This window comes from Hemiscyllium ocellatum, chromosome 3, assembly GCF_020745735.1.
Source record: "Hemiscyllium ocellatum isolate sHemOce1 chromosome 3, sHemOce1.pat.X.cur, whole genome shotgun sequence".
Classification (NCBI taxonomy): domain Eukaryota; kingdom Metazoa; phylum Chordata; class Chondrichthyes; order Orectolobiformes; family Hemiscylliidae; genus Hemiscyllium; species Hemiscyllium ocellatum.
Window position 1 is genome coordinate 129,197,546 of NC_083403.1, and position 27,429 is coordinate 129,224,974.

The 27,429-nt window shown below is 43.3% G+C and overlaps 1 protein-coding gene across 1 annotated transcript in view; it reads left to right on the forward strand.

The window, feature by feature from the left end:
• Positions 1–974: 974 nt before the first annotated feature.
• greb1 (growth regulating estrogen receptor binding 1) overlaps positions 975–27,429 on the forward strand; it is a 194,519-nt gene continuing 168,064 nt past the window's right edge. The window contains exon 1 of the mRNA XM_060855164.1: positions 975–1,034. Within this exon, the coding sequence (XP_060711147.1) occupies position 1,034 (1 nt within the window). The 5' untranslated portion in view covers positions 975–1,033. The remainder of the gene's footprint in view (positions 1,035–27,429) is intronic.

Genomic DNA, 27,429 nt, shown 5'->3' on the forward strand with positions numbered 1-27,429 from the left:
ATTCCCTGGCTGTTCTCTGTTTGGCCTGCCCTATAATAGTGGTGTTGTCCCAATCGAATTCATGTTGTTTGTCATCTGAGTGTATGGCTTCTAGGGATAGCTGGTCGTGTCGTTTCGTGGCTAGTTGGTGTTCATGGATCCAGGTTGTTAGCTGTCTTCCTGTTTGTCCTATGTAGTGTTTTGTGCAGTCCTTGCATAGGACAAACAGGAAGACAGCTAACAACCCGGATCCATGAACACCAACTAGCCACGAAACGACATGACCAGCTATCCCTAGTAGCCACACACGCAGATGACAAACAACACGAACTCGATTGGGACAACACCACTATTATAGGGCAGGCCAAACAGAGAACAGCCAGGGAATTCCTAGAGGCATGGCACTCATCCACAAATTCTATCAACAGACACATCGACCTAGACCCTATATACCGGCCACTGCAGCGGACAGCAACTGACAACCGGAAGCGGCAGATTCAAACCAGTATAAATGCCGGAGGAAGCAGCACAGAAGTGCATCACAGGAGGCTCCCAAGCACTGAGGATGTCACCTAGAAAGGGGACGAAACGTTTGCAACAAAAACTCCCAGCTCGGTGAACAGAACCACAATAACATAACAGTCTTGCAATGCAATGGTGGCACTTATCTGGATTCATAAGCTGTTACATTTTGCTTCTTGCAAGCTAAATATTCATAAAAAGTAACTTTGCCTGGTGTGAGAAATCTTTCAACTGTCTTCTGAAGCAGTCTAGTGTGTGGTCACTTCACGGGTTGACTCTTAACTCCTGAATTCTCATGAATTTGGCAGCTCTTGAGTGAAGCTGTCGGGGGAATTTATTGTTAGTAATGTTAAAAGATGTTTAGTCTTCTATTAAATGTGGTTGTTGAGCAGTAGATTTACTGTGAGATATTACACATTATGCATTTTGAATTTCTTTGTGTTATCTGATTTTGTTTTTCCTGAATTAGGCTACCAGAACAACGAACTGCCGGTTAGGGCAACATGACCCAGCAAATATTTCTGTTATCGCAAGTGAGTGAGTGGCATCTGAAAACTAGGGCTCGCAGTCTGCTTTCTTCTCTGGGTCAAATGGGTAGAGGTTGTGAGCTGCTGGCTGCAATTATATGGAATTTGTGGAACATTTAGAAATGAGAGTATGTATTACTTCAGCTGTACAGTTGCATTTTAAACTTGCTTTCGACCTGTTTGTAAGCTCAGCATGTACAGGTCAGTGTGACCAAATTCAATTATTTTCTCATCTTGTTATTCAGTACTGTGGATCAAAAGGAATGACTAATTTCTTTAGCATGGCAAAAGAACAGGGCAAACGAAACCAAGAATAATAAGATGTGAAGAGCTAACAAGCGACTTGATCAGTAAAGTCATAATGAGGGATTTGATTACCTACAGTGTGGAAACAGGCCCTTCAGCCCAAACTGACCCTCCAAAGAGTAACCCACCCAGACCCATGCACCTAACACTATGGGCAATTTAGCATGGCCAATTCACCGGGCCTGTGGGAGGAAACCAGAGCACCCAGAGGAAATCCACACAGACACAGGGACAATATGCAAACTCCACACAGACAGTGTGCAAACTCCACACACAGAACCTGGGATCCTAGTGCTGTGAGGCAGCAGTGCTAACCACTGAGTCACCATGTCACCCCAGTGTCTGTTGCCAGCTCAATTCAATAGAGAGAAGGCCCTGGAAAGAACTTCAGCCTTCAAATAGCTGCTTTGAATAGCCTCACAGGCCACACTGCTGACTCTGATCCCATTTCATAAGCACAGTGAAATTCCTCCTATAATAAAGTCAAAATATGCTGAAGAAACTCAGCAGTTCTGTGGAGAGAAAAACAGAGATAATGTTTTGAGTCCAGTAAGACTGTTCTTCAGAACTGAACCTCCGCCCTATTGAGTGATGTGTCAGGTGAGGGCATGGTGGCTCAGTGGTTAGCACTGCTGCCTCACTCCGCCAAGGACCGGGTTTGGTTTCACCCTCGGGTGACTGTCTGTGTGGAGTTTGCACATTCTCCCTGTGTCTGCGTGGGTTTCCTGTGGGTGCTCCAGTTTCCTCCCACAGTCCAAAGTTTAGGCTGGCTGGGAAATGCAGGATGACAGTGATAGGGTAGGGGGTGGGTCCGCGTAGAATGCTTTTCGGAGGGTCAGTGTGGACATAATGGGCTAGATTGCCTACTTCCACACTGTTGGGATTCTGTAACTGAGCAATTGTCTGCCTATTCATGCATACATACAATAAGAACAGGAGAACGCTTCTGCTGTGAGCCGAATATACCTCAATCAATGGCACCAAACAAATGGTTTAATTGGAAGCACGTTAGCTTTCGGAGCACCGCTCCTTCAACAGGTGGTTGGCGCCCTGAAAGCTAGTGTGCTTCCAATTAAACCTGTTGAACTATAACCTGGTGTTGTGTGATTTTTAACTTTGTACACCGTAGTGCAATACCGGCACCTCCACATCATGACCAAACAAATGAACATTGATGTTTGTCATTCTTGAAAAAAGTTCTATGCTAAAATCTTCATGAGTTAAAGAAAATTGGAATTACATGGTGTGATAGTTATCAATCATAGCAAATGTTAGATCTAAATTGAACATATTTTGGTACAATCAGACATTTGTATTAAAAAAAAATCATCTTTCATTGAAATAGAGGTGGTGGAGGTAAGAAGGTAATTGAAAGGATTGAAATTGATTGAGTGAACCTCTATTGAGGATGCTGTTTGATGAATGAAGACTGTTCTTGGAGTAAATTGAGTCTTGGCATTCGGCAAAAGCAATTTCCTTTCACCCAGAATCAAACAGTCAGTACCAGGTCACAGATTGATCAATGCTAAAAATGCCTTTTGCAATCAAAGTCAACAACTATTGTGATTAAAAGAGGTTAGATATTTGCTACTGAGATGGGATTGCTTGAGTGGGGAAATTTCACACCTTGCTGGATCCACCTCAGTAGCGAAGCCCCTATGTCTCCGATATTCTCTCTGGGAGGGGGTACTACAGAATAGAGTTGGAGCCTCCAACCCCAGCAGCAAAGCATAGGCAATCAGAGAGTTTGCTGAGCGGGCTGCTTAGAGAACCCGACTTGGTTCTCTGGACTACATCTCAGTTGTATTAAGGGCAGTTAGGTGCTCTTGTCTCCCCACCCCATCCACTCCTTTCTCCCCCTAAACCCTTCATGCCCCCATTTATGCCAAATGTCCCGTTATAGACGCCATACCCAACTTACTGCTGAGGTTGGGCTTCCATTAATTAAGCCATCCAGTTCCAATGAAAGTACTTTTACACCTGCCCTCATTATGTATACAGTATTTAACTGAGGTGTCAGACTAATAAAACATTTAATTCAGCAAGTTAGACCACTGGAGAGAAAGGTCCATTTGGTTTGATTAACATTTTAAGTGTTTGTAACAGATTGTTCTTCCTGCGATCTCTTTTCTCAAATTCTCAGTTCCGTGTTTTAAAATTCATTCATGAGAAGAGAGTGTCACTGGCTAGGCGAGCATTTATTGCAAATAAGAGTCAACCACATTGCTGCGGGTTTGGAGCCACATGTAGGCCAGACCAGATATAGTCAACAGTCTCCTTCCCCAAAGGACACGAGCGAACCAGATGAGTGTTCCCTGACAATGGACAATGGATTCATGGTCATAATTAGACTCTTAATTCCACATTTTATTGAATTCAAATTCCACATCTGCTGTGGCAGGATTCAAAGCTGGGTCAACAGTCAAGGGATAATACCTCTAGGCTGCCACTTCTTTGAAACAAGGCTAAGAGGTGCAAATTATTTGAAGTCTTTGTTATTCATTACTTCATGATCTGTTGGGTTAGACGTGTTATAGAATTGTGTGAAAAGTTTTTAAAAGAAAAATAATGAATGGATGTTACTTTTGGAATAGGTCTACATCTGTTATTATATAGTCCGTTGATTCAGTACATATTACACATTGGGTGACAAGGCATAGAATGGACATGAGATGGCATAAGTGTACTCAGGGCCAAGGGAGTTGGAGGGGGCATGTTGGCATGATCTGACACAAAGACGATGAGTGGTCATTGGTCTAGATGGGATACATGGGTTGACACTATGTTAGCATTCTTGACTTATAAAAGGTTCCTGATTCCAAACCATGTTCCCTGACAACTCAGAGGGGTCATGGACTACATGTCAGTCAGTAGCTGGCCTGATTCCACAAAAATTGAAATGGTCCAAGAGTAGCAATTCTATTCCTGGCAAATTGGAATGTAAGATATGGCCTCATCACCCTAATCCTTATCCAGTGAAAATTGGCGGTACCCAGAAGTGAAATCCTGCAATTGGGTTCCAACAGCCATTTTAAATGGTCCTGAGTCATTTTGACTCTGTGGAAATTTTGGCCAAGATGTCAAACACCCATTGAATGTTAAGATACTATTAGTGTTGTTATTTGGATATTGTGAGGATGTTGTCAAAATAATGAAAGGCATAGTTGAAGTGTGAAGGTTCCGATCAATGGTATGAGAATGTTTTGAGTTACTGAAAACGTTCTGGATGTATCTGAATTGAACTGTAGATTCAGTGAAAATAACTCATTTTGAGGAATTGTAGGGTTTCTTCAAGGAAGATTTGTATCAATTAACATCAGTTTTGGAACATGGAATTCAAAAAAGTGACGGGGTGTTGATAACTTTTGTGAAGGGGTTTCCTTTTTAAATGAAACAAGACCAGAGGTTCCTCTGAAAAGTGATTGCAAATATATCAAAGAGCAGGTCACTGCCAATCTCTGTGTTTTTAATGGAAAGATGCTGATATTGTGGCTGGATCACATGTAAAGTAAATATGAACAACAGCTTTGTTCATAGGTCAGAAGAAAGTAAGATTTTATTAAAACCAGTTCAGAAGCAAGTTTTGAATTCAGTTTGGAAACTGTCAGCTTTGAGTTCAGAAATAAGTTTAGTTTTCTCATAGAAACAGGGTTTAGTGGATTTCAGGGAATACCTTATCTCAGTAGGATAGTATAGTTTGTGAAACAACCAGCAGATTTAGATTAGAAATCTACAGATGATTAGAATTGAAATCATTCACCTCTCAGATTTGTGAGTAAAAAACCTGTCAGTAGATTTGATAAGGACTCATGGATTTGTCTTCAGCATCTACAGTGAGGAAGCTATCAGGAGCTATATGAATAGAAACAAAAAAAAACAGAAATTGCTGGAAAAGCTCTGCAGGCCTGGCAACATTTTTGGAGAAAAATCAGAGTTAACGTTTCAGGTCTGGTCAGGGCAGCTTTGATATTCACATAATGCCATTTAGGAAGGAAATAGCGTGTGTTTGCTGTATAAGCTGCTGCCCGTGCTAGGGGTGTGACACTGAGGTGGCACGGTGCCCTGCAGTACCATAGACACCCCACTGACTGTTCAGTACTCCATGTCATGAAAAAGCAATGTAAGCCCCAGAAGCTGGCAGCTTCCAAGTAAATGTAAGGTGAGTGAACCCCAAAGGAACACAGCTAAGGATCATTAAATACAGCCAGGGTAGATGCATGAGATGCATGTGTTTCCCTACATGCAAGACAATTTGACAGAAGCTTGCATGTGTCAGTGAATCTGAACATAAGGTATTAGCCATCTGAAGGATGAGTGAATCCTCGGGGATCAGCTGTATCTGCTCATGTTCGGTAACAGAATGATTTAAGTTGGGATAGAGCAGTCGTGCAATCCTTCTAATAGCATATCTTGCCAAATAATTTAATGGTTAAAATTTTGCTTTAGCCTGTCCAATTCTTTAGTAGGTAAACACAGTCATGGTAATAATAAAGTACATTGAGTCAAGGGTCACTGATTTGATTAATGCTATGTGGTCTCAATCAGGCAGGGAGTTGGAATACTATCTGTAACTGCAGTGTGGTTGGTGTGTGGGGGTGGGAGGGAGATGTGTGTGTCAATTGTCTCTGCACTTGAGGATTTAAATTGACTGACACTTCAGAATATTTTGGCATTTTTAAAGGTAAAGGAACTGAAGTATTCACTCTGCGCCAGAAAATGCGGGTGAACCTAACGAGAGCAAACCAGGAAAATCTTTCACAGTCACAGATCTCCTTGTATCTCATGATGACGGAAAACTACATTTTGGGTTGGGTTGGTTTGTACACTTGCGTGACACAGCCCAGGCCCTTGGCAGCGTTAGTAAGCAGGTTGGCACAATAACAGAAGAATTGTAAGAAATGTAGCTACAACTAAAATACTTCCAGATTTTACTTCAAGGAAAGCCAACAATTGACCAAAGCGACAATGGCACCGGGGATGTTGTACAATGGTGCCTTAATATAAAACTAAACAATTTAAACCAAAACAATTTATTTTTAATACTCATTCTGATATGTATATCTTAATGGAACAAGAGTATTGACGTGTATCCACCAATGTCAACTGAGTGATTTAATTAACAAATTAACATTACAGTACAATGCCAGCTACTTCTAAGGAAAATGAGGCAAAGCCCATTTTTCTGATACTGGCATTTATGTACGATTACACAAGCAGAAATCGACCACAATGATTAGTAGCCTTTCATCTGTCCCTCATTTGAATTCGAATTGAGTTTTATTTCAGATTGGTTCAATCTTCAAAGCTAATCGTGGTGGATTGTTTTTGGGACAGGGTGACCTTGAGGTTCCGAGGAAGGGTCACCGGAACTGAAAAGCTAACTCATGATTTCTCTTCAGGCCTGCTGAGGTTTTCCAGCAACTTCTGTTTTTGTTTCTGACTTTGGCAGTGCCATTTTCAATGCAACTGTTTTAACAAAAGTGATGTAAATAAATGGATTACAGACACTCTAACATGTTGCAAACTCTGAATCCAAGAAGCTACCTTGCTTTACTGTATATTTTTATGCTTCCAAGTCAGTTTTTAATTACCAATTATTAATAGTTACAGGAAACTGATTACCCTTTGTATTCGTTTTCAAATCTTCTTATATACCTGAGGTTTCTGCAGTAGGAAATCAATTCAAAGTCACAGAACTGACACAAACTTCTCCTTTTAAAAATGTAACATTGCTGGAAAAATCTTTGTGAAAGTGATGGCTTGTTACGTGGCAGTTTGTCACATTTTAGGACATAACTACTGATTAACCTCTGAGCTCCAAACCTGCACTCTCCCCAATTTAATAACATCCTTTCTATAGCTTGATGCCTCTGCAAAACCTTTTGGCATGGGGTCATATTCAAATTACCGCTGGGAAAAGTGAAATCTACACTGCAGAGATTGTTCATGTTTTGTACACATCTATAGGGTCTGTAGTGAGCACTATTGCTTTGTTATTGTACATAATTAACGCCATAGGTTATTCATATAAATGAATGCTAATGATGGACGTTATTCACCTTTCATTCTTGTCTTTTCCCACCCCATCTCTGACTGGAATAAAAATCCCTTGTGGCTACTTGCATATATGTAAATACCAGTTAGGTAAAGACAAAATACTTGTGAATATTGAAAATCTAAACATACACAGAGAATGCTGGAGAAACTCAGCAGGTTAGGCAACTTCTGTGGAGAGAGTAATAGACTTAATGTCTTGAGTCTGGTACGACTCTTCTTCAGTTCTGAAGAAAAACTATACCGATCCAAAATGTGAACGCTGTTTCGCTTTCCACAGACCCATTCAGTTAGATGTTGATTTTCAAAGCTGCACATTGTGTAGTCTGTACTGTAATAATATTGCACAGAGCTCCTGTCATAGTATCCACATGTATACTGAATTACAATAGACAGTAGACAATAGACAATAGACAATAGGTGCAGGAATAGGCCATTCTGCTCTTCGAGCCTGCACCACCATTCAATATGATCTTGGCTGATCATCCTTAATCAGTATCCTGTTCCTGCCTTATCTCCATAACTCTTGATTCCACAATCCTTGAGAGCCCGATCCAACTCTTTCTTAAATGAATCCAGAGACTGGGCCTCCACTGCCCTCTGGGGCAGAGCATTCCACACAGCCACCACTCTCTGGGTAAAGAAGTTTCTCCTCATCTCTGTCCTAAATGGTCTACCCCGTATTTTTAAGCTGTGTCCTTTGGTTCGGCACTCACCCATCAGCGGAAACATGTTTCCTGCCTCCAGAGTTTCCAATCCTTTAATAACCTTATATGTCTCAATCAGATCCCCTCTCAGTCTTCTAAACCCAAGGGTATACAAGCTCAGTCACTCCAGTCTTTCAGTGTAAGGTAATCCCGCCATTCCAGAAATTGACCTTGTGAACCTACGCTGCACTCCCTCAATAGCCAGAATGTCTTTCCTCAAATTTGGAGATCAGAACTGCACACAGTACTCCAGGTGTGGTCTCACCAGGGCCCTGTACAGCTGCAGAAGAACCTCTTTGCTTCTATACTCAATCCCTCTTGTTATGAAGGCCAGCATGCTATTAGCCTTCTTCACTACCTGCTGTACCTGCATGCTGACCTTCATTACCTATATTGTAAAAAGCTGCGGTCCCAGTACTGATCCCTACAGTACCCCACTGGTCACTGCCTGCCATTCCGAAATGGAGCCGTTTATCACTACTCACTGTTTCCTATCAGCCAGCCAACTTTCAATCCAATCTAGTACTTTGCCCCCAATACCATGCGCCCTAATTTTGCTCACTAACCTCCTATGTGGGACTTTATTAAAAGCTTTCTGAAAGTCCAGGTACACTACATCTACTGGATCTCCCTCGTCCATCTTCAGAGTTACATCATCAAAAAATTCCAGAAGATTAGTCAAGCATGATTTCCCCTTCATAAATCCATGCTGACTCTGACCTATCCTGTTACTACTATTCAGATGTGTTGTAATTTCATCCTTTATAATAGACTCCAGTATCTTTCCCACCACTGAGGTCAGACTAACTAGCTTTCTCTCTCCTACCTTTCTTAAAAAGTGGTACAACATTAGCCACCCTCCAATCCACAGAAACTGATCCCAAATCTATCGAACTCTGGAAAATAATCACCAACGCATCCACGATTTCTCGAGCCATCTCCTTCAGTAACCTAGGATGTAGACCATCAGAACCTTCAGATCTAACAGTCTCTCCAACAACAATTCCTGGCAAATATAAATTCCCTTAAGTTCAGGTCCTTCAGCCACTGTTACCTGAGGGAGATTGCTTGTGTCTTTCCCGGTGAACACAGATCTGAAGTACCAATTCAATTCTTCTGCCATTTCTTTGTTCCCTGTAATATATTCCCCTGTTTCTGTCTTCAAGGGCCCAATTTTAGTCTTAACCATTTTTTTGCCTTTCACATACCTAAAAAAACTTTTATTAACCTCCCTTATATTATTGGCCAGTTTACCTTCGTACCTCATTTTTTCTCTGCGTATTTCCTTCTTAGTAATCCTTTGTTGTTCTTTAAAAGCTTTCCTGTCCTCCGTTTTCCCACTTATCTTTGCTATGTTATACTTTTCCTCTTTTAACTTTATATGTTTCTTAACTTCCCTCGTCAGCCACGGCCACCCATGCCTCCTCCTGGGATCTTTCTTCCTTTTTGGAATGAACTAATCCTGCATCTTCTGCATTATACACAGAAATATCTGCCATTGTTCCTCCACTGTCATCCTTTTTTAGATTAGATTACTTACAGTGTGGAAACAGGCCCTTCGGCCCAACAAGTCCACACCGACCCGCCGAAGCAACAACCCACCCATACCCCTACATATACCCCTTACCTGACACTACGGACAATTTAGCATGGCCAATTCACCTGATCCGCACATCTTTGGACTGTGGGAGGAAACCGGAGCACCCGGAGGAAACCCACGCAGACATGGGGAGAACGTGCAAACTCCACACAGTCAGTCACCTGAGGCAGGAATTGAACCCAGGTCCCTGGCGCTGTGAGGCAGCAGTGCTAACCACTGTGCCACCGTGTTGCTAAGGTATCCTTGCTAAGGTATTGCACCATTGAACTTTGGCCAGCTCCTCCCTCATAGCTCCATAGTTCCCCTTATTCAACAGGAATATTGTCACTTTCGATTGTACCCTCTCCCTCTCAAATTGCAGATTGAAGCTTATTGTATTATGGTCCCTACTTCCCAATGGCTCCTTCACTTCGAGGTCCCTGACCAATTCTGGTTCGTTGCACAATACCAGATCCAGAATTGCCTTCTCCCTGGTCGGCTACAGCACCAGCTGTTCTAAGAATCCATCTCTGAGGCACTCCACAAAGTCTTTTTCTTGGGGTCTAATACCATCCTGATTCTCCCAGTCTACCTGCATGTTGAAATCCCCCATAACAACTGTAGTAACATCTTTGCGACAGGCCAATTTCCACTCCTGATTTAACTTACATCCGACATCCAGACTACTGTTTGGGGACCTGTAGATAACTCCCAAGAGGGTCTTTTTACCCTTAGTATTTCGCAGCTCTATCCACACTGACTCTACATCCCCTGATTCTAGGTCCCCCCACGCAAGGGACTGAATATCATCCCTTACCAACATGGCCACCCACCCCCTCAGTCTGTCCTTACGATAGCACGTGTAGCCTTGAATATTCATTTCCTAGGCCCTGTCTACTTGAAGCCACGTCTCAGTTATCCCTACAATATCGTATCTGCCAATTTCCAAAAGAGCCTGAAGCTCATCCATCTTATTTCGAATGCGTGCATTCATGTAAAGTATTTTAAATTTGTTACTGCCCTCACCCTTCCCATCAACTCCTATTTCACTCAACCTTACAGCATGATCCCTTTCTGAGTTTTCTGCCTCATTGATAAAGTTGTCTCTCTTGACTTCTCTTGTTCTAACTTTCCCTTCAATTTCCTTCTTAAACATCAGTTTGTCCCCACCCCCCCGCTACTTAGTTTAAATGTAGCTGTGTTGCAGTAGCAAACCTGCCTGCCAGAATGCTGGTCCCTAACCTATTAAGGTGCAAACCGTCTCTTGTTGAGAATTTATGCTTACCACAAAACATACCCCAGTGATCCAAGAATTTAAATCCTTGCTTCCTGCACCAGTTCCCCAGCCACACGTTCAAGTCCAGTATCTCCCTGTTTCTGGCCTCACCAGCCCGAGGAACTGGAAGCAAACCGGAGATAACCACCCTGGACGTCTTGCTTTTCAGCCTTCTTCCTATTTCTGCGAAGTCCCGCTGTAGTATGTTCTCCTCTTCTTCCCGACATCATTTGTGCCGACATGTACCACCACCTCTGGCTCTTCACCTTCGTCCTTGAGGATTTCCTGCACTCTGTCAGTGATGTCTTTAACCCTGGCACCAGGAAGGCAACACACCATCCTTAAGTCCCGTCTGCTGCCGCAAAAACCCCGGTCAGTTCCTCTTACTATGGAGTCCCCTATTACCACGGCTCTGTGCGATGTCCGACTCTTCCGCTCTGTATCCCTGGATACTATGGGTAATTTAGCATGGTCAATCCACCCAACCTGTGCCTCTTTGGACTGTGGGAGGAAACCCATGCAGGCGCATAGAGAACGTGCAAAGTCCACACAGGCAGTCGCCTGAGGCTAGAATTGAACCCGGGACGCAGTCACTATGAGGCAGCAGTGCCAACTTTTGATTGACAGACCTGGCCGCCTCGCGGACTGGCAGTGTCATCTGTCTCTACTGTTTCCAAAAGATTCAACTTGTTCCTGACAGGTACTTCCCCTGGGGTCTCTTGTACCTGTCTCCTCTCTGCCTTCTTCATCGTCCGCTCTCTTCTGCTCTCTTCTGGTACGATTGGTGTAATAACCTCGCTGAAGGTCTTGTCCAGAAAGATCTCGTTCTCTTGGATGAGCCTAAGGTCCTCGAGTTCTTTCATCAGTGCTGCAATATGCTCTGCCAGTAGCTGAACGTGCACACACTTTCCACACTTATATGAGCCAGACACACCAGAGTCATTGACCTCCCACATCAAGCAGGTCGCACACTGAACCAGCTTGGCAGTCATGTCTTCACCCTCTTCAACTGTGGTGTAATCACTTCACTCAACCTCCTTGTCAAAGAATTACTTCAGTAATCACTCTGTCACTCTGCAGGTAGAGACACATCCTGACATCAGTCTTGAATTTCTATTCAACCAATTTGGCTTTGTATCTCCTTGCTGTGTAACAGCACGTAGTGAAATAGTACAAAGGATCAAAGTTTTCTATTTCATTAGCATACGACTAAGATTCTCTCGAACGTGTCTTCCTTCAAACTTGAAGCAGTCTTCAGGTTTCTAACCTGTCCTCATAATACAATCTTCTGAAACTGAAGTGGGAATTGTAACTCCCTTTTCCAAAGGAATGAGGTGCTGGCGGAGATATAACTCCATGGGTGATCTCATTGCTGCTCTCCTGTTTGATTCGGTATTAATTGTGTTGGTGTTTTAGGTGTCAGGTGTCTCAGTGATCCATGCTATGATGTAATCGCAAACCCAGCACAATTTCTTGTCACAAGCAGAAATCCTGTCAGGATTTGCTGTGTAAAGATTTGCAGACCACGCCTGTGGTAAAGGGTCACAGCAGCAAGCTTCAGATGTCTGTTTGTTCCTGTTTATTTGGATTTCCACAAGCCTCCAATCTAGAATTCTTTGTCATTCAGTCCATCGAGTCCACACTGACTCTCTGAACAGTATCCCATCCAGACCACCCCCAGTCCTACATTTTCCACAGCTAATCCATCCAGCCTGCACATCCCTGGATACTATGGGTAATTTAGCACGGTCAATCCACCCAACCTGTGCATCTTTGGACTGTGGGAGGAAACCCACGCAGGCACATAGAGAACGTGCAAAGTCCACACAGGCAGTCACCTGAGGCTAGAATTGAACCCAGGACGCAGTCACTGTGAGGTAGCAGTGCCAACTACTGGGCCATTGTGCCACCCCTGTTAAGAGACTTCTTCAGCTGAGACTTGAAACTGAGAACTATGTGATTTCTTGGGGGGATCATAAAGAATCCCTTGCTATAATCTAAAGAAAAGTATGGTAATTCTGTGTAGTGTGTCGTGTCTTGATGAACATGCATTCCTCAATCAACATCACATAAGCAGGTAATCTCACAATAATGCCATGAAGAGTTGGCATCTGAATATTCAGTTTTTTTTGAGTGATATTCATGGTGCCCGATTGGGCAAGGCTCATTGTGATTTTTCTCATTCACTCTTCCACTTTTTACCTCCATCATCCAGCAACTGGGCTCTAGGATAGTTCCTCAAGGAATTGTGACCAGAGAGGTGCAAGTGTTAGTCACTATCGGGACCATCCACCACACCACGTCCGCCACACCACATCCGTCAGACCACATTCACCACACCACATCCGCCATACCATATCCGCCACACTACATCCACCACACCACATTCGCCACACGGTGTCTGCCACACCACATCATCCACACCACATTCACAACACCACGTCCGCAAGCCACATCCGCCACACCACGTCAGCCACACCACGTCCGCCACACCACATTTGCCACAGCACATCCACCACACCACATCTACCATACCACATCCGCCACATGGTGCCCGTGACACCACATCCGCCACACCATGCCCACCACACCACTTTCGCCACACCACATCCGCCACACCACATCCGCCACACCATGCCTGTCACACCACATCTACCACACCACACCACATCAACCACACCACATCCGCCACACCACGCCCGCCACACCACATCAAGCACACCACATCTGCCACACCACGTCTGCCACACCACTTCCACCACAGCACATCCATCACACCACATCCGCCACACGGTATCTGCCACCCCACATCCGCCACATGGTGCCCGCGACACCACATCTGCCACCACGTCCGCCACACCACGTCCACCACACCGTGTCCGCCACACCGTGTCCACCACACCGCGTCCGCCACACCGTGTCTGCCACACCACGTCCACCACACCTGCCACACCACTTCCACCACACCACATCTACCACACCGCGTCCGCCACACCACTTCCATCACACCGCGTCTGCTACACCACATCCACCACACCACATCCATCACAACACGTCTGCCACACCACATCCACCACACCACATCCATCACACCACATCCGCCACACCACATCCATCACACCACATCCACCACACCACATCCATCACACCACATCTGCCACACCACATCCACCACACCACGTCCGCCACACCACGTTCGCCACACCACGTTCACCACACCACGTCCGCCACACCACGTCCGCCACACCACATCCGCCACATCGCGTCCGCTACACCGTGTCCGCAACACCACATCTGCCACACTGCGACCGCCACACTACATCCACCACACCACATCTGCCACACCATGTCCACCACACCCACCACACCATTTCCACCACACCACATCCGCCACACTACATCTGCCACACCGCATCCACCACACCATGCCCACTACAACACTTCCACCAGATCATGTCCGCCACACCACGTCCGCCACACCACACCCACCACACAACATCCGCCACACCATTACTGCCACATTGCATCCGATCCTGCCAGTGAGGAACTGACCTCACACTGTGGTGCTTGACCATTATCATTGAACACATGATCCAGAAGAAAAGGAAATCTCACTCTCTGCTTCCTGGAGAGAGCTGGCTGTTAGAAAGCTGGCCAATCATTTCTCAGAAGGCCATGCTTCCAGATCCTGCCAGGCTGGACACAGGTGGTAGTCTCGTTCAGTACAGCTCAGCAAGAAAGGCAGTGATTGGTGCCTTGCAAGTGCCACCATTCTCTCTCTGCTCCCTCACCCTGTCAGGGCCTACACTCACTCTAACTCTATGCACTTCTTGGCAAGAATCATGGGCCACAGATCACAATATCACAGGCATCCTGTCCACTGATTGGCTCTTGCCTGCCTCATCTCCCTGACTGCTTACTTTTCCTGCCTTTGTGTTTCCTGCTCCTGCACCATTAACTCCTCTTCCAACAGACTCCATCATTCTCCTTGTCTTGTTGCAGGAAAAACACTCTGTCCCTTCAGGACCGATGTATCTACAGCAACCCAATGTAGTCACTTGCAGGCCCTGACCATGTTGCAGTCTCTGGAACCTTTAAGACCAGGTGTGTGACTGATCACAGCCAACGCCCAGGACTGGAGTGGGGTTAATCCCTTGAATGACTGGAACAGTACCCCTGACTGTCTGACTGTAATCCTTTTCACCTCACTAATGACTGGCCCCCTTTGACTTTCATACATGGACATATGCTTCAAGCACATGCAGTGTATTTGCAATGGGGGTTGGTTAGTTCAGTTGGCTGGATGGCTGGATTGTAATGCGAAGTGACTCCTCACCTAAAGCATGGTGACCCTCAGGTTAAACGTACCACCACCCATCTGTCTCTCTCTCGAGCTGCCCTATGGAACTCTTGCAGCTTCACTTCACCTACTTGTAGTGTTACCTGCTGGTACATGCTGTAGGTCTGCTGTACCATGCTCCCTGGTGTTCCCCACCATCACAACCTGGCTGCATGTACCCTCTGCACTAATAAAGTGCAAGCACGGAGCCTAGAACTGAGCACTAAAGGAACTGCATGCAATATTCACCTAGGCCCTGGATGACTACAATATGACATCCCTACTCCTGAACACAAACGCTGTTGCAATGAAGGCCAATATATCATTTCCCTTCCACAATTCTTGCTGCCCAAGCCTGTCTCCTTTCAGTGACTGGTATATACGGGCAGTCAGATCCCTTTACAGATCCAATTGTTTCATGTTGACAGCAAACCTGACGCATGCTGCACAACCCCACAATTCAAGGGAGTTTGCAAGTGGGGCAGGAACTCTCAAAGATTAATGAACGAAACATGGGTAGTGAGGGAGCAGATGAAAGGCTGTTAGTGTAAAACACCTGACAGCTAGCAATAACCAGGGATGATTCAAATTTTCAGTGCTTTAGTTTGACCTACTTGTTCTCCTGAATGTTACAGAATCCCCTGTCAGTCCTTGTTACCTCCTTCACCACTAAGAACATTTGAATCATTCAATCAACTGTTATGTGTCTATCCTCCTGACCATGCCGGCTCATAATCTGCTATCAAATGTCCTGAGATAAAAGGTCTCATTTGAGTCGGAAGGTTATTTAATTGAAAGCAATGGTCTAGATTGTTACAGCGTAGGAGTTTGCATCTTTTGTGAAACACTGTACTTAGGGCCTGAGATTGCAAGAGAGAAAGGGGTGACTCATGGTGCTTCATGATGTTAGCTAATTTGTACCCAAGATTACAGATTTGAAATGATTATGGAAGAATTAAATTGGCTACAGAAAACAATTATAGATTTACAGTTTGAGAAAAGAAAGAAAAAAGTTGTTACTATAAAACTGTGGCTACTCTGTTATTTTACTTCTAGCAAGTCAATACTTAGCTGCTATCTAGTTTTGGTATGATGCTAACCCTGGCCATATACATACTTAAATTGCCTGCCCCCTGTGGTCAGAGACTTGTCTTTGATGATCTGTTGAGTTCTGTCTTCTCTTTGAGATTTCTCCCTGCCAATTTGTTGGAACTTCTCTCTTTGGCTTCAATGCAAGTTTCCAACATGCTAACTCTTCCTATAGCTTTTGACAAAAGATGGGGTATTGTATCCCATGAAATTTCTTTAAAAATAGAAAACAGATTTTTTTTTAGTGAGAAGATCCTCTGACACTCTTGTTTATTTATTTTTCTTTTTTTTTAGAACAAGAGTTTTTTTTTCTTTATTTTTTTTATTTCTATTTTTACCCCCACACTACCGTCTAATTGCGGTAGTGCTTATTTTTTCCGCAGCACCCACGTTGTGTGTGTGCAGGTGTGAGACGCAGTGGAAGACACAAGGTGCACAAATCTTAATTCAGTTTCCACCACCAGGAAGAAAGGAAACACCCGAGTGGCCAGTGACAAGCAGTGCCCTTCACATCAAAGGGCAACGCTGTGTGATCAAACAGTGAAGGGGAGGGCAGGGATTAAATCAAAATAGAGTTGGAGGGGGAGGAAATAATGCACTCCACTCCATGCGACACCCACCTCTCCCTGAACAGCTCAAGGATGTTGGTGGACACCACATGCTCCTTTTCCAGAGACACCCGGGCTCTAACGTAACCGCGGAAGAGGGGCAGGCAATCTCCACGGCCCGTTGCCTGGACCTGTTTAAGAAAACAGATGATATTCTGTGGCCATTGTTTAAACCATGATTTCAATCACTAAAGAAAGTTGTTCATCTTTCTTTGTTTCCTGCAATAACTTTTAATTCTGTGAAGCTTGATTTGGTTAAGTCTCCAAGGACAGATGTTTGTATTTTAATGAATTACGATGCTTCACCTTACATCAAGGTCAAGTCTTCATAACTGAAACTCTGTTTAGTTATTGGGCTGTATTCTCTGTGTAGTTTCCCTTGACAGTATTTGGTTGGTCTCTCAGCTTGGTAAGTTCAGAGGTATGATGAACAAGCATCTCTTCATCAGCACTTTTATAACTTCCCAAGGCTTGCTGGTCAACTATCAAGTTTAAAATTTTGTCAAAAGGCCATTGTTTGGTTCAGATTTCCACTGTGGACCCTTTTGTGAAAATAATGATGGGGCTTTCAACCCTCACCCTTATAAAAGTGAAAACTCAACAACTTCTGACAAGTGTAGTTAAATGTGTTAGTCTAATACTTGATCTCTAAGTTACCATTTCTTTATAAGCTTTCCTATAATGCTACCTGAGTGAATAACAACCTGACAAAACATGGATCAATGTGAATTTGTAGTACCCACATGTTGTATTCACACTAAACATGAATGAGTTGAGGTTGGTCTAGTTTGTTGTACATGTTCTGTTTTTTTCTTGTTTTTTTAATAATTTTTAAAAATTATTTTTACCCCCACACTATTGCCTAACTGTGGTAGTGCTTATACTTACCCCTGTGTGTGCACGTATGAGACACAATGAAAGACAACAGGTATACAAGTCTTTATTCAATTCCTAGAAGAAAGGAAACACCCAAGTGGCCAGTGACAAAGGGCAATGCTGCGTGATCAAACAGTGAAGGGGGTGGCAGGGATTAAATCGAAATAGAGTTGGAAGGGGAAATAATACACTCCACTCCCTGCAATGACCATCTTTTAGATGTGTTTTATTATGGCTTAGTAAGTCATAATTATTTTCAAGTAACCTTTCTGGCACAGGAAATTAGACTTTACAGATGTAGAATCTAATTTCTGCAGATGTTAATAGATTTGAGAGATCTAAGAAATTTTTGTTTTATTTTTTCTCTCATTTATATCTGTCTTCTCTCTATTTCATGATTTGACTTGAAATTACCAATTATAAGTTGAGCTTCCTGTATTGCTCAGCAGGAATTCATTGATCTGATCCATTATGGACCTATTTGCTATTCTCATGCTGTTCCCAGATCCCCATGGAGGACTCTCATCATCCTAAAATCCATTTTTCTCAACATCTGGAACTTTCCCCCCAAATCTCTCCAGTGCTTTTTCCTTATTTAAGAGGCTTCTTATAATGTATCTTTGACTAACCTGCCTAATAACCCTTCCTTTGACCGGATGTGTTTTTATTTTGTTTGATTCGGCTCTGAAGAAGCACTTTGGCGTGTTTTAGGATAATAATAGGTCATGCAAATGTCTGTCTTACTGAATGGAGTTTCTTGCTAGTATTATTTTCATATTGGGAAAAGGTAAAGTCGTCATAGTCCTACTGGACCTTAGGCCTGTTCACTTGTTAACAAGAGAGAGAGAAAGAGGGGGAACTGGTTGTGGTTTAACCCAAGGATCACCACACCTTATCTCAGGTGAAGGGAGAGATTGCAAAGGAGAGTCCTTCTTGGTAACCATAGCTGGTGCAGGAATTAAACCCATGCTTGATAAAAGCAAATTACTGCAGAGGCTGGAATCTGAAACCAAAAGAGAAAATGCTGGAAAATCTCAGCAGGTCTGGCAGCATCTGTAAGGAGAGAAAAGAGCTGACGTTTCGAGTCTAACTGACCCTTTGTCAAAGCTGACAAACCAGCTTTGACAAAGGGTCAGTTAGACTCGAAACGTCAGCTCTTTTCTCTCTTTACATATGCTGCCAGACCTGCTGAGATTTTCCAGCATTTTCTCTTTTGCTTTTAAACCCATGCGATTTGACATTACTCTGCATTGCCAACCAGCCATCCAGCCAACTGAGCTAACCCTACCCCTATTTTTAAGCAAATCAATGCTGATTGAATAATGATCCTGGGATAATACTGAGCAAGAGTAGCTGGCCAGGTCATGTGTGGCAGTAACCTCTGGTGGAAGTAAAACAAAACACCAGCGTTGATAATTAATGCAATGTCTCTTTTCCCCTAATTTCATTTGCAAATTGATTTATACAGATTTAGTTCAGTAAACTGTGAAGCATACCAAAATAAAAGCATGTTGAAACAGATTAATATATTTTATCTACAATCTTTTAGTAGCATTAAGCACTGTAAAACTAGCAAATATTTTAGGATTGGAAAAACGAAAAGGTAACAAAAATAAACATTTCAATGAAAAATAAATGGGAGGAACAAATTGTCAAATAGAAGACTGCTACATAATATTGAAAACTAAGTGAGGTAAGACAATGAAAGAAAATTTAAAAAAAACGTAAAAGGTTATGGTGGTGAAATGCCATAATTATGTTGAGTATTAATGATTTTAGTTATTGACCAGTTGTTGACTTCTGAAATGACCACCTACAATCTGGATTCGCCCCAACGTATTTAATCTTCTAAAGGGAAACTAAATCTCCAAGAATTTAAGATAATAACATTTATTTGTAACTCCCAGAAGGATTTAAGAGGAAACTCTATGGTTATTAGTCTAATTTAATAATCTACATCATTCACCTCGCATCAGTTGCATTCTGCAGATAACCCTCGTGATCATAAAAGGATTGCAGCCATGTATTCCACACATAATTCATCAATGAAGGAATTTCTTTAGTTTACTAATTCCAACTTAGCAAAATTGTTCTGCAATGCTTTCGCAGAATTTAGGTAAAATATATTGTGTTGGTTGGAAGTACTTTACACAAACTTGACTGCTTTGTAGGAGCAAAAATAACTATTAAAAATCCAAAAGAACTGCGGATGTTGGAAAACCAGAAACAAAAACAGAAATTACTGGAAATGCTCAGCAGGTCTGGCAGCATCTGTGGAGAGAAATCAGAGTTAACATGTTGGGTCCAGTGACCTTCTTCTGAACTGTAGAACAGGCTGCACCTTCAGGATTTCTGAAGCAGTCTGTGCTGGTACAATATTGTGAGATTCAGAGGAGTGATAATGGTAAACACTGATAGTTTGCTGTCAAAAAAAAAACTTAAATCAGGAAAGTTAATCAAATGTTATATTTTATTGTAAAGAGGATTGATTGCAAGAGTAGAGAAGTTATGCTTCAGCTGTACAGGGTACAGTATTAGTGAGGCCGCATCTGGATACTGTGTACAGTACTAATCACCATATTTATGGATGGTTGGAAGTAGTTTACCAGACTAATAGCCAGAATGAGTAGATTGCCTTATGAGGAAAAGCTAGGCAGGCTAGGCTGTACCCTCTGGCATTTAGAAGATTGGGCAGTACATTAACTCAGTGGTTAGCACTGCTTCCTCACAGTGTCAGGGAACTGGTTTGATTCCAGCCTTGATGTGTCTGAGGTGTTTGCACATTCACCGTGTGCCTGCATGGTTTCCTTGGTTGCCTTTCACAGTCTAAAGATGTGCTGTTGAGGTGGATTGGCAATGCCAAATTGCCCGTTGTGTGCAGGAATGTGTGGGTTAGCCATGGGAAATGCAGAGTTATAGGGTGGGATGCTGTTTGGAAGTTCAGCATGGAGTGAATGGCCTGTCAGTCAGAGGTGACCTAATTGAAACGTATAAGATCCTGAGTGAATTTGATCTGGTGGATGTGGAAAGGATGTTTCCTCTTGAGGGCAAATGTACATGTGGAAGCTTTGGGATGAAATTAAAGGGTCAGCCATTTAAGACAGAGATGAGGGAAATAATTTCCCACAGAGGGAAATTTCTGGAAAAACTCAGCAGGTTAGATTATCTACAGTCCATAAACAGGCCCTTCAGCCAACCAGTCCACACCGACCCTCTGAAGAATAACCCACCCAGACCCATTTCCTTCTGACTAATGCACCTAACACTATGGACAATTTAGTATGGCCAATTCACCTAACCTGACATCTTTGGACTGCGTGAGGAAACCAGAGCACCCAGAGGAAACCCACACAGACACGGGGAGAATGCACAACCTCAACACAGACAGTCGCCCGAGGCTGGAATCAAACCTGGGACCCTAGTGCTGTGAGGCAGCAGTGCTAACCACTGAGCCACTGGCAGCATCTGTGGAGAGGAATCAGAGTTCACATTTTGGGCATTTCTTTCATTAAAAGGCAGTGAATGCATAATCTTTAAATGTTTTTAAGACAGAGGTCGATAAATCCTTGATTCCCAATAGGATGAAAGATCATCAGAAGTATTAAAGATTTTAAGCACTTCAATTAACTTATCTGAGAATCTCCTCATTCAATCAGACAAAGACTCATACACTGTACTTAAAATTTAAAGAAGATAATCAGCAGTGGAAACACTTTTTAGGAGAAGACAGAAGACAGCATTTAAAATACAGTGCGATATGTGGGCTAACAAGTTCAGAACATGACAAAGTACAGATACAAACTAAACATATGTTTAGGAAGTTTTAATAAAGGTTGCGAGGCAATGGCCATCTCCAACAAGATGGAAATTAAACATTGCCCTTTGACATTCAATGGCGTTATCATCACTGAAACACCCTGGGGCTTACGTATGATCAGAACTGAACTGTACCAGCCGTATAAGTACAGTTACTACCGGAGCAGCCAAGAGGATAGGAATCTTGCCGTGGGTAAATCACTACCTGCCTCCCGAAAGAAGCTTAATGCTATTTGAACAAAGTAGCTTGCTTGATTGGCAGCACATCCACAAATATTCACCCCCTCCAACACTAACATTCAGTAACAGCAGTGTGTATCACCTGCAAGGAACACTGTAGAAATTTACCAAGGCTTCTTAGTCAACACCTTCCAAATTCATGACCACTGCTATCAACAATTGCATAAGACACATAGGAACACCTTCACCTGGAAGTTTACCTCCAAGTCATTCACCTTCCTGATTTGAACATATATCACTATTCTTTCAATGTCACTGGGTTAAAACCTGGAGCTCGATTAGAGTATTGTAGGCTTACGTACAGCAAATAAATAGCAGCGGTTTAAGAAGGCAGCTCACAACCATCTGCTCAAGGACAATGAAGGATGGACAATAAATGCTGACCCGACCAGCAATGTCCACATCTTATCAATCCATATAAAATGGTCACAAAAACAGAAATTGCTGGAAAAGCTCAGCGGGTCTGGCAGCTGAAGACAGATGGGGGGGGAGTGAGCAGATAGTTGGAGTCGGTACTCAGAGGTAGACAGACAGAGAGAAAAAGAGAGACAAAGAGAAACTACAGACACTGGAAATCAGAAACAAAGTCTGAAATAGCCGGAAAAGTTCAGCTGATCTGACAACATCGGTGGAGGGAAATCAGAATTCATGTTTCTGTGACCCTTCCTCAGAAAATCAGGAACCCTGAAGATGGAGCCTGTTCTTCACTCCCTGCTGTGCCATAGGCTCTGTCATAGAGCTCGCCCCTCAACCAGACAACCAGTCAGCAACATCCAGTGATTAGATAAGAGTTCCTTTTCATTCCTGATCTCACATTGGAAATCCCATGAATAGTCGAGCCTTGTTCAGAAGTGTAACTGAGTTTTTAAACAACAAGTAGCCAGCTGGACAGTGGATATGGCCTTGAAACAGATAATGGAACATTGGTAACTTTCTGCATTATGTATGATTAGAAAAAAGAAAATAAAGAAAATTTACTGCCCAGGAACTGACCCTTCGACCCTCCAGGTCTGAGCCAATCCAAATGTACTGTCTAAACCTGTCGGTCAATTCCTAAGCATCTGTATCCCTCTGCTCCCCACCTACTCATGCATTTATCCAGACACATCTTAAATGAATCTACCGTGCCTGCCTCTACCACCTCTGCTGGCAATGCGTTCCAGATGCCCACCCCCCTCTGTGTGAAGTACTTGCTGCGTATATCCCCCTTAAACTTTCCACCTCTCACCATGAAAGCATGACCTCTCGTTACTGAATCCTTCACCCTGGGAAAAAGCTTGTCTCTATCCACCCTGTCTATACCCTTCATGGTTTTGTAAACCTCAATCAGGTCCCCCATCAATCTCCTTTTTTCTAATGAAAATAAACCTAATCTACTCAACCTCTCTTCATAGCTAACACCTTCCATACCAGGCAACATCCTTGTAAACCTTCTCTGCACCCTCTCCAAAGTGTCTACATCCTTTTGGTAATGTGGCGACCAGAACTGTACACAATATTCTAAATGCGGCCGAACCAAAGTCTTGTACAATTTTAACATGACTTGCCAGCTCTTATACTCAATACCCTGTCCAATGAAGGCAAGCATACTGTATGCCTTCTTGACCACTCTATCCTTCAGGGTACAATGGACCTGTACTCCCAGATCTCTCTGCCCATCAACTTTTCCCAAGGCTTTTCCATTCATTGTATAATTCGCTCTAGAATTAGACTTGCCTAAATGCATCACCTCACATTTGGCTGGATTGAAATCCATCTGCCACTTTTCCGTCCAACTCTCCAGTATTTCTATATCCTCCTGTATTCTCTGACAGTCCCTTATGCTTTCTGCTACTCCACCAATCTTTGTGTCATCTGTAAACTTGCTGATCATACCAACAGTGCCCTCTTCCAGATCATTTATGTATATTACAAACAAAAGTGGCCCCAACACTGACCCCTGTGAAACACCATTGGTCACCTTTCTCCATTTCGAGAAACTCCCTTCAACTACTACTCTCCGTCTCCTGTTGCTCAACCAGTTCTTTATCCACTGAGCTAGAACGCCCTGCACACCATGTGACTTCACTTTCTCCGTTAGTCTATTATGGGGAACCTTATCAAGTGCCTTACTAAAGTCCATGTATATGACATCAACAGCCCTTCCTTCATCTATCAACTTTGTCACTTCCTCGAAGGACTCTATTAAGTTAGTAAGGCACGATTTCCCCTGCACAAAACCATGTTGCCTATTACTGAAAAGCCCATTCTTTTCTAAATACAAATAGATCCAATCACTCAGTACCTTCTCCAGCAACTTTCCCACCACTGATGTAAGGCTCACTGGTCTGTAGCTACCCAGAATACCCCAACTACCCTCTTGTACAGGGGGACAACATAAGCAACCCTCCAGTCCTCCGGCACCTCACCTGTGTTTACGGATGCCACAAAGATATCTGTCAGGGCCCCAGCTATTTCCTTTCTCACCTCCCTCAGCAACCTGGGATAGATCCCATCCGGTCCTGGGGATTTGTCAACCTTAATAACCTCTAACATACTCAACACATCTTCCTTACTTATGTCAACATGATCCAGACTAATCAAACTTCTATCTCTAATCTCAAGATTCATCATGTTTCTCTCCTCAGTGAACACTGATGCAAAGTAATCATTCAGAATCTCACCCATTCTCTCAGGGTCGACACACAGCCTTCCTTCATTATCCTTTAGTGGACCAATCCTTTCTCTAGTTACCCGCTTGTTTCTTATATAAGAATAAAATGCTTTGGGATTCTCCTTAATCCTGCTCACTAAAGCTATTTCATGACCCCTTTTAGCCCACAATGTAACTGCACCCTTCTTATTTCTCAGCTCCACCCATAATGCCTCACTACCCAAGACCTCCATAGTGTTCTCCTCTTAGCACAGCCGTGATATCGTCCTTGACCAGCAATGTAACTCCACCCCCCCTTTTACTTCCTTCCCTGTCCTGTCTGAAGCGTCTATATCCTGAAATATTTAATTGCCAATCATCATGCCCTTCCTTCAACCAAATCTCTGTGATTGCAATAACGTCATACTCCCAGGCACCAATCCAAGCCCTATGTTCATCTGCCTTACACACTATACTCCTTGAATTTAAGTAGATGCAGTTCATGCCACCAGTTTTTTTGCGCTCATCTTCCCTTTGCCTAGTCTTCCCTTTATTAATGCTATCTTCACAATTCTTACAGTCTCCAGTCTCCCTCAGTGCATACTTGTTTCCTCTTCTGGTTCTCAGTTCCCTGCCACATTAGTTTAAAACCTCCCCAACAGCAGTAGCAAAAGCTCCCCCAAGGACATTGATTCCTGTCTGGTTCAGATGTAGACCGTCCATTTTGTAATAGTCCCACCTTCCCTAGAACCGGTCCCAATGTCCAACAAATCTGAGCCCCTCCATCCTACACCATTCTCAAGCCACGTGTTCAGCCTGCCTATTTTTTCATTTCTATCCTGGCTAGCACGTGGCACTGGTAGTAATCCTGAGATCACTACCTTTGAGGTCCTTCTCTTTAACTTCTCACCTAGCTCCCTGAATTTTTTTTACAGGACCTCATCTCGTTTCCTACTTGTATCGTTGGTACCTATTGTGCACCAAGACAACTGGCTGTTCACCCTCCCCTTTTAGAATGCTCTGCAGCTGATTGGTGCCATCCCTGACCAGAGCACTTGGGAGGCACCATACCATCTGGGAGTCCTGTTTTCGGCCACAGAACCACCTATCTACTCCCCTCACAGTAGAATCCCCTATGACTATTGCCCTAGAAGTCTTTTTCCCACTCTTCTGAACAGCAGTGCCTGGCACAGTATCATGATTCTGGCAGCTGCTGCCCTCCCCTGGTGAGCCATCTCCCCTAACAGTATCCAAAACGGTATACCTGTTTTGGAGGGAGATGCCCACAGGGGATATACCTGCACTGCCTTCCTACTCTTTTTCTGTCTTTTGGTCACCCATTCACTGTCTCCCTCAGCAATTCTAACCTGCGGTGTGACCAGTTCACCAGTTCACGACCTCCTCAGCATTGCAGATGCTCCACAGTGAGTCCATCTGCAGCCCCAGAGCTGTCATGCGGTCAAACAAGAGATGCAGCTGGACACACTTCATGTTGGAATTTAAAAACTACATTTTATCTAATAATTAACTCCTTTAAAGTTTGTCCAGCTCCTCCTTTAACTCTATGTCTCAAGTTTAATTTGCACCCTATTCTTTCTTAACTGCAATGGTTTTTAGTGTATGCTGTACATCCAGTCTGACAATGCTCAATTCCACTTCAATACTGCCTCTCTTGATTTCTCCACTGTGCTGAACTGACCAGTCTATTTATCCAACATGCAATACTTGGCAATCACAATTTCCCTCCACAAGACCACAACCATTGTCTTCAGTTCCTATTCTGAATTTTGTTCTTCCCTCTGGGAACTGGCAAATGTTGAGTTTGCAACATCTGAGACCTGTCTTGTTCCAGAGAACAGATTTTGGCCACATGTCTGCACTATGAGTTAGACCGCCTATTCTTACCTCCATGATATCCTCTAATTTCTTCCATACCTTTGCTTAGCCAGGGTTACAGCCCGCCTCTAAGCCATTTATACCGTTAGGCTTGACGTGATCCTAAAATTTTCTTGCTGTGACCTTCCACTAAGTCTGGATTGCTTACTGTCTTTGTGTTGCTGGTTTACATTGGCTCTCTATCCAGCAATGCCTTGAACTTTACAATTCTCATTGTTATTTTCGATTTTTTCTGTAGCCTCACCCCACTTTCTCTGTAATTTCCTCCAACTTTACAGCCCTCCCCAAGCTTTGCGTTTCTCTTATTTGATCTCTTGAGCATCTCCCATTTTATTTGCTGCTCTGTTGGTGACCATGCCTTCAACTATTTGTGCCGACAGTCTACGATTCCTTGCCTAAATACTTCCCCTTTTTACCTCTCTCTGCTTTGAGGAGTCTTCTCAAAAGCTTCCTCATTTACCAAACCTTTGGCAGTCTGCCTGCTATTGCCTCCTGTGGGCTGAGTTCAAGGTTTGCTTTGTAATGCTCCTATGAAGTGTCTTGGGACATTTACTTGCATTACAGTGCTCGATAAATATGGATAGTCTTTGTGCTTATCACTTCCTACTTTGCTGTCCACGCAAATCCTTTAGACAGCCGGGCTAGATTCATGTTAGGAATGTGACAGTGTAAATCTCTGTTAAATCATGCTATAATTAATTCATGGTAAGAGAATTAAGCATCCTGCTACAGCCTTCACTGGATCGCTCAGCACAGCATTTTCAAGTTGTTGGTGATCACCTTCACTTAAATATGCATAACCAGCCAATGTGTGCAATATTAAAGTATAATTTAATATATACATTTATTGTACTTTGGAAGTGACAGGCCAGCAAAGCTAACGTGTTTAGGGAATTTACTTCAGTTGATGCTGAAAACAGGTTTAAGACTTCAATATGGTGAGTACACTTTGCATAGGAGAGTAATTATTGAGAATCGATGTG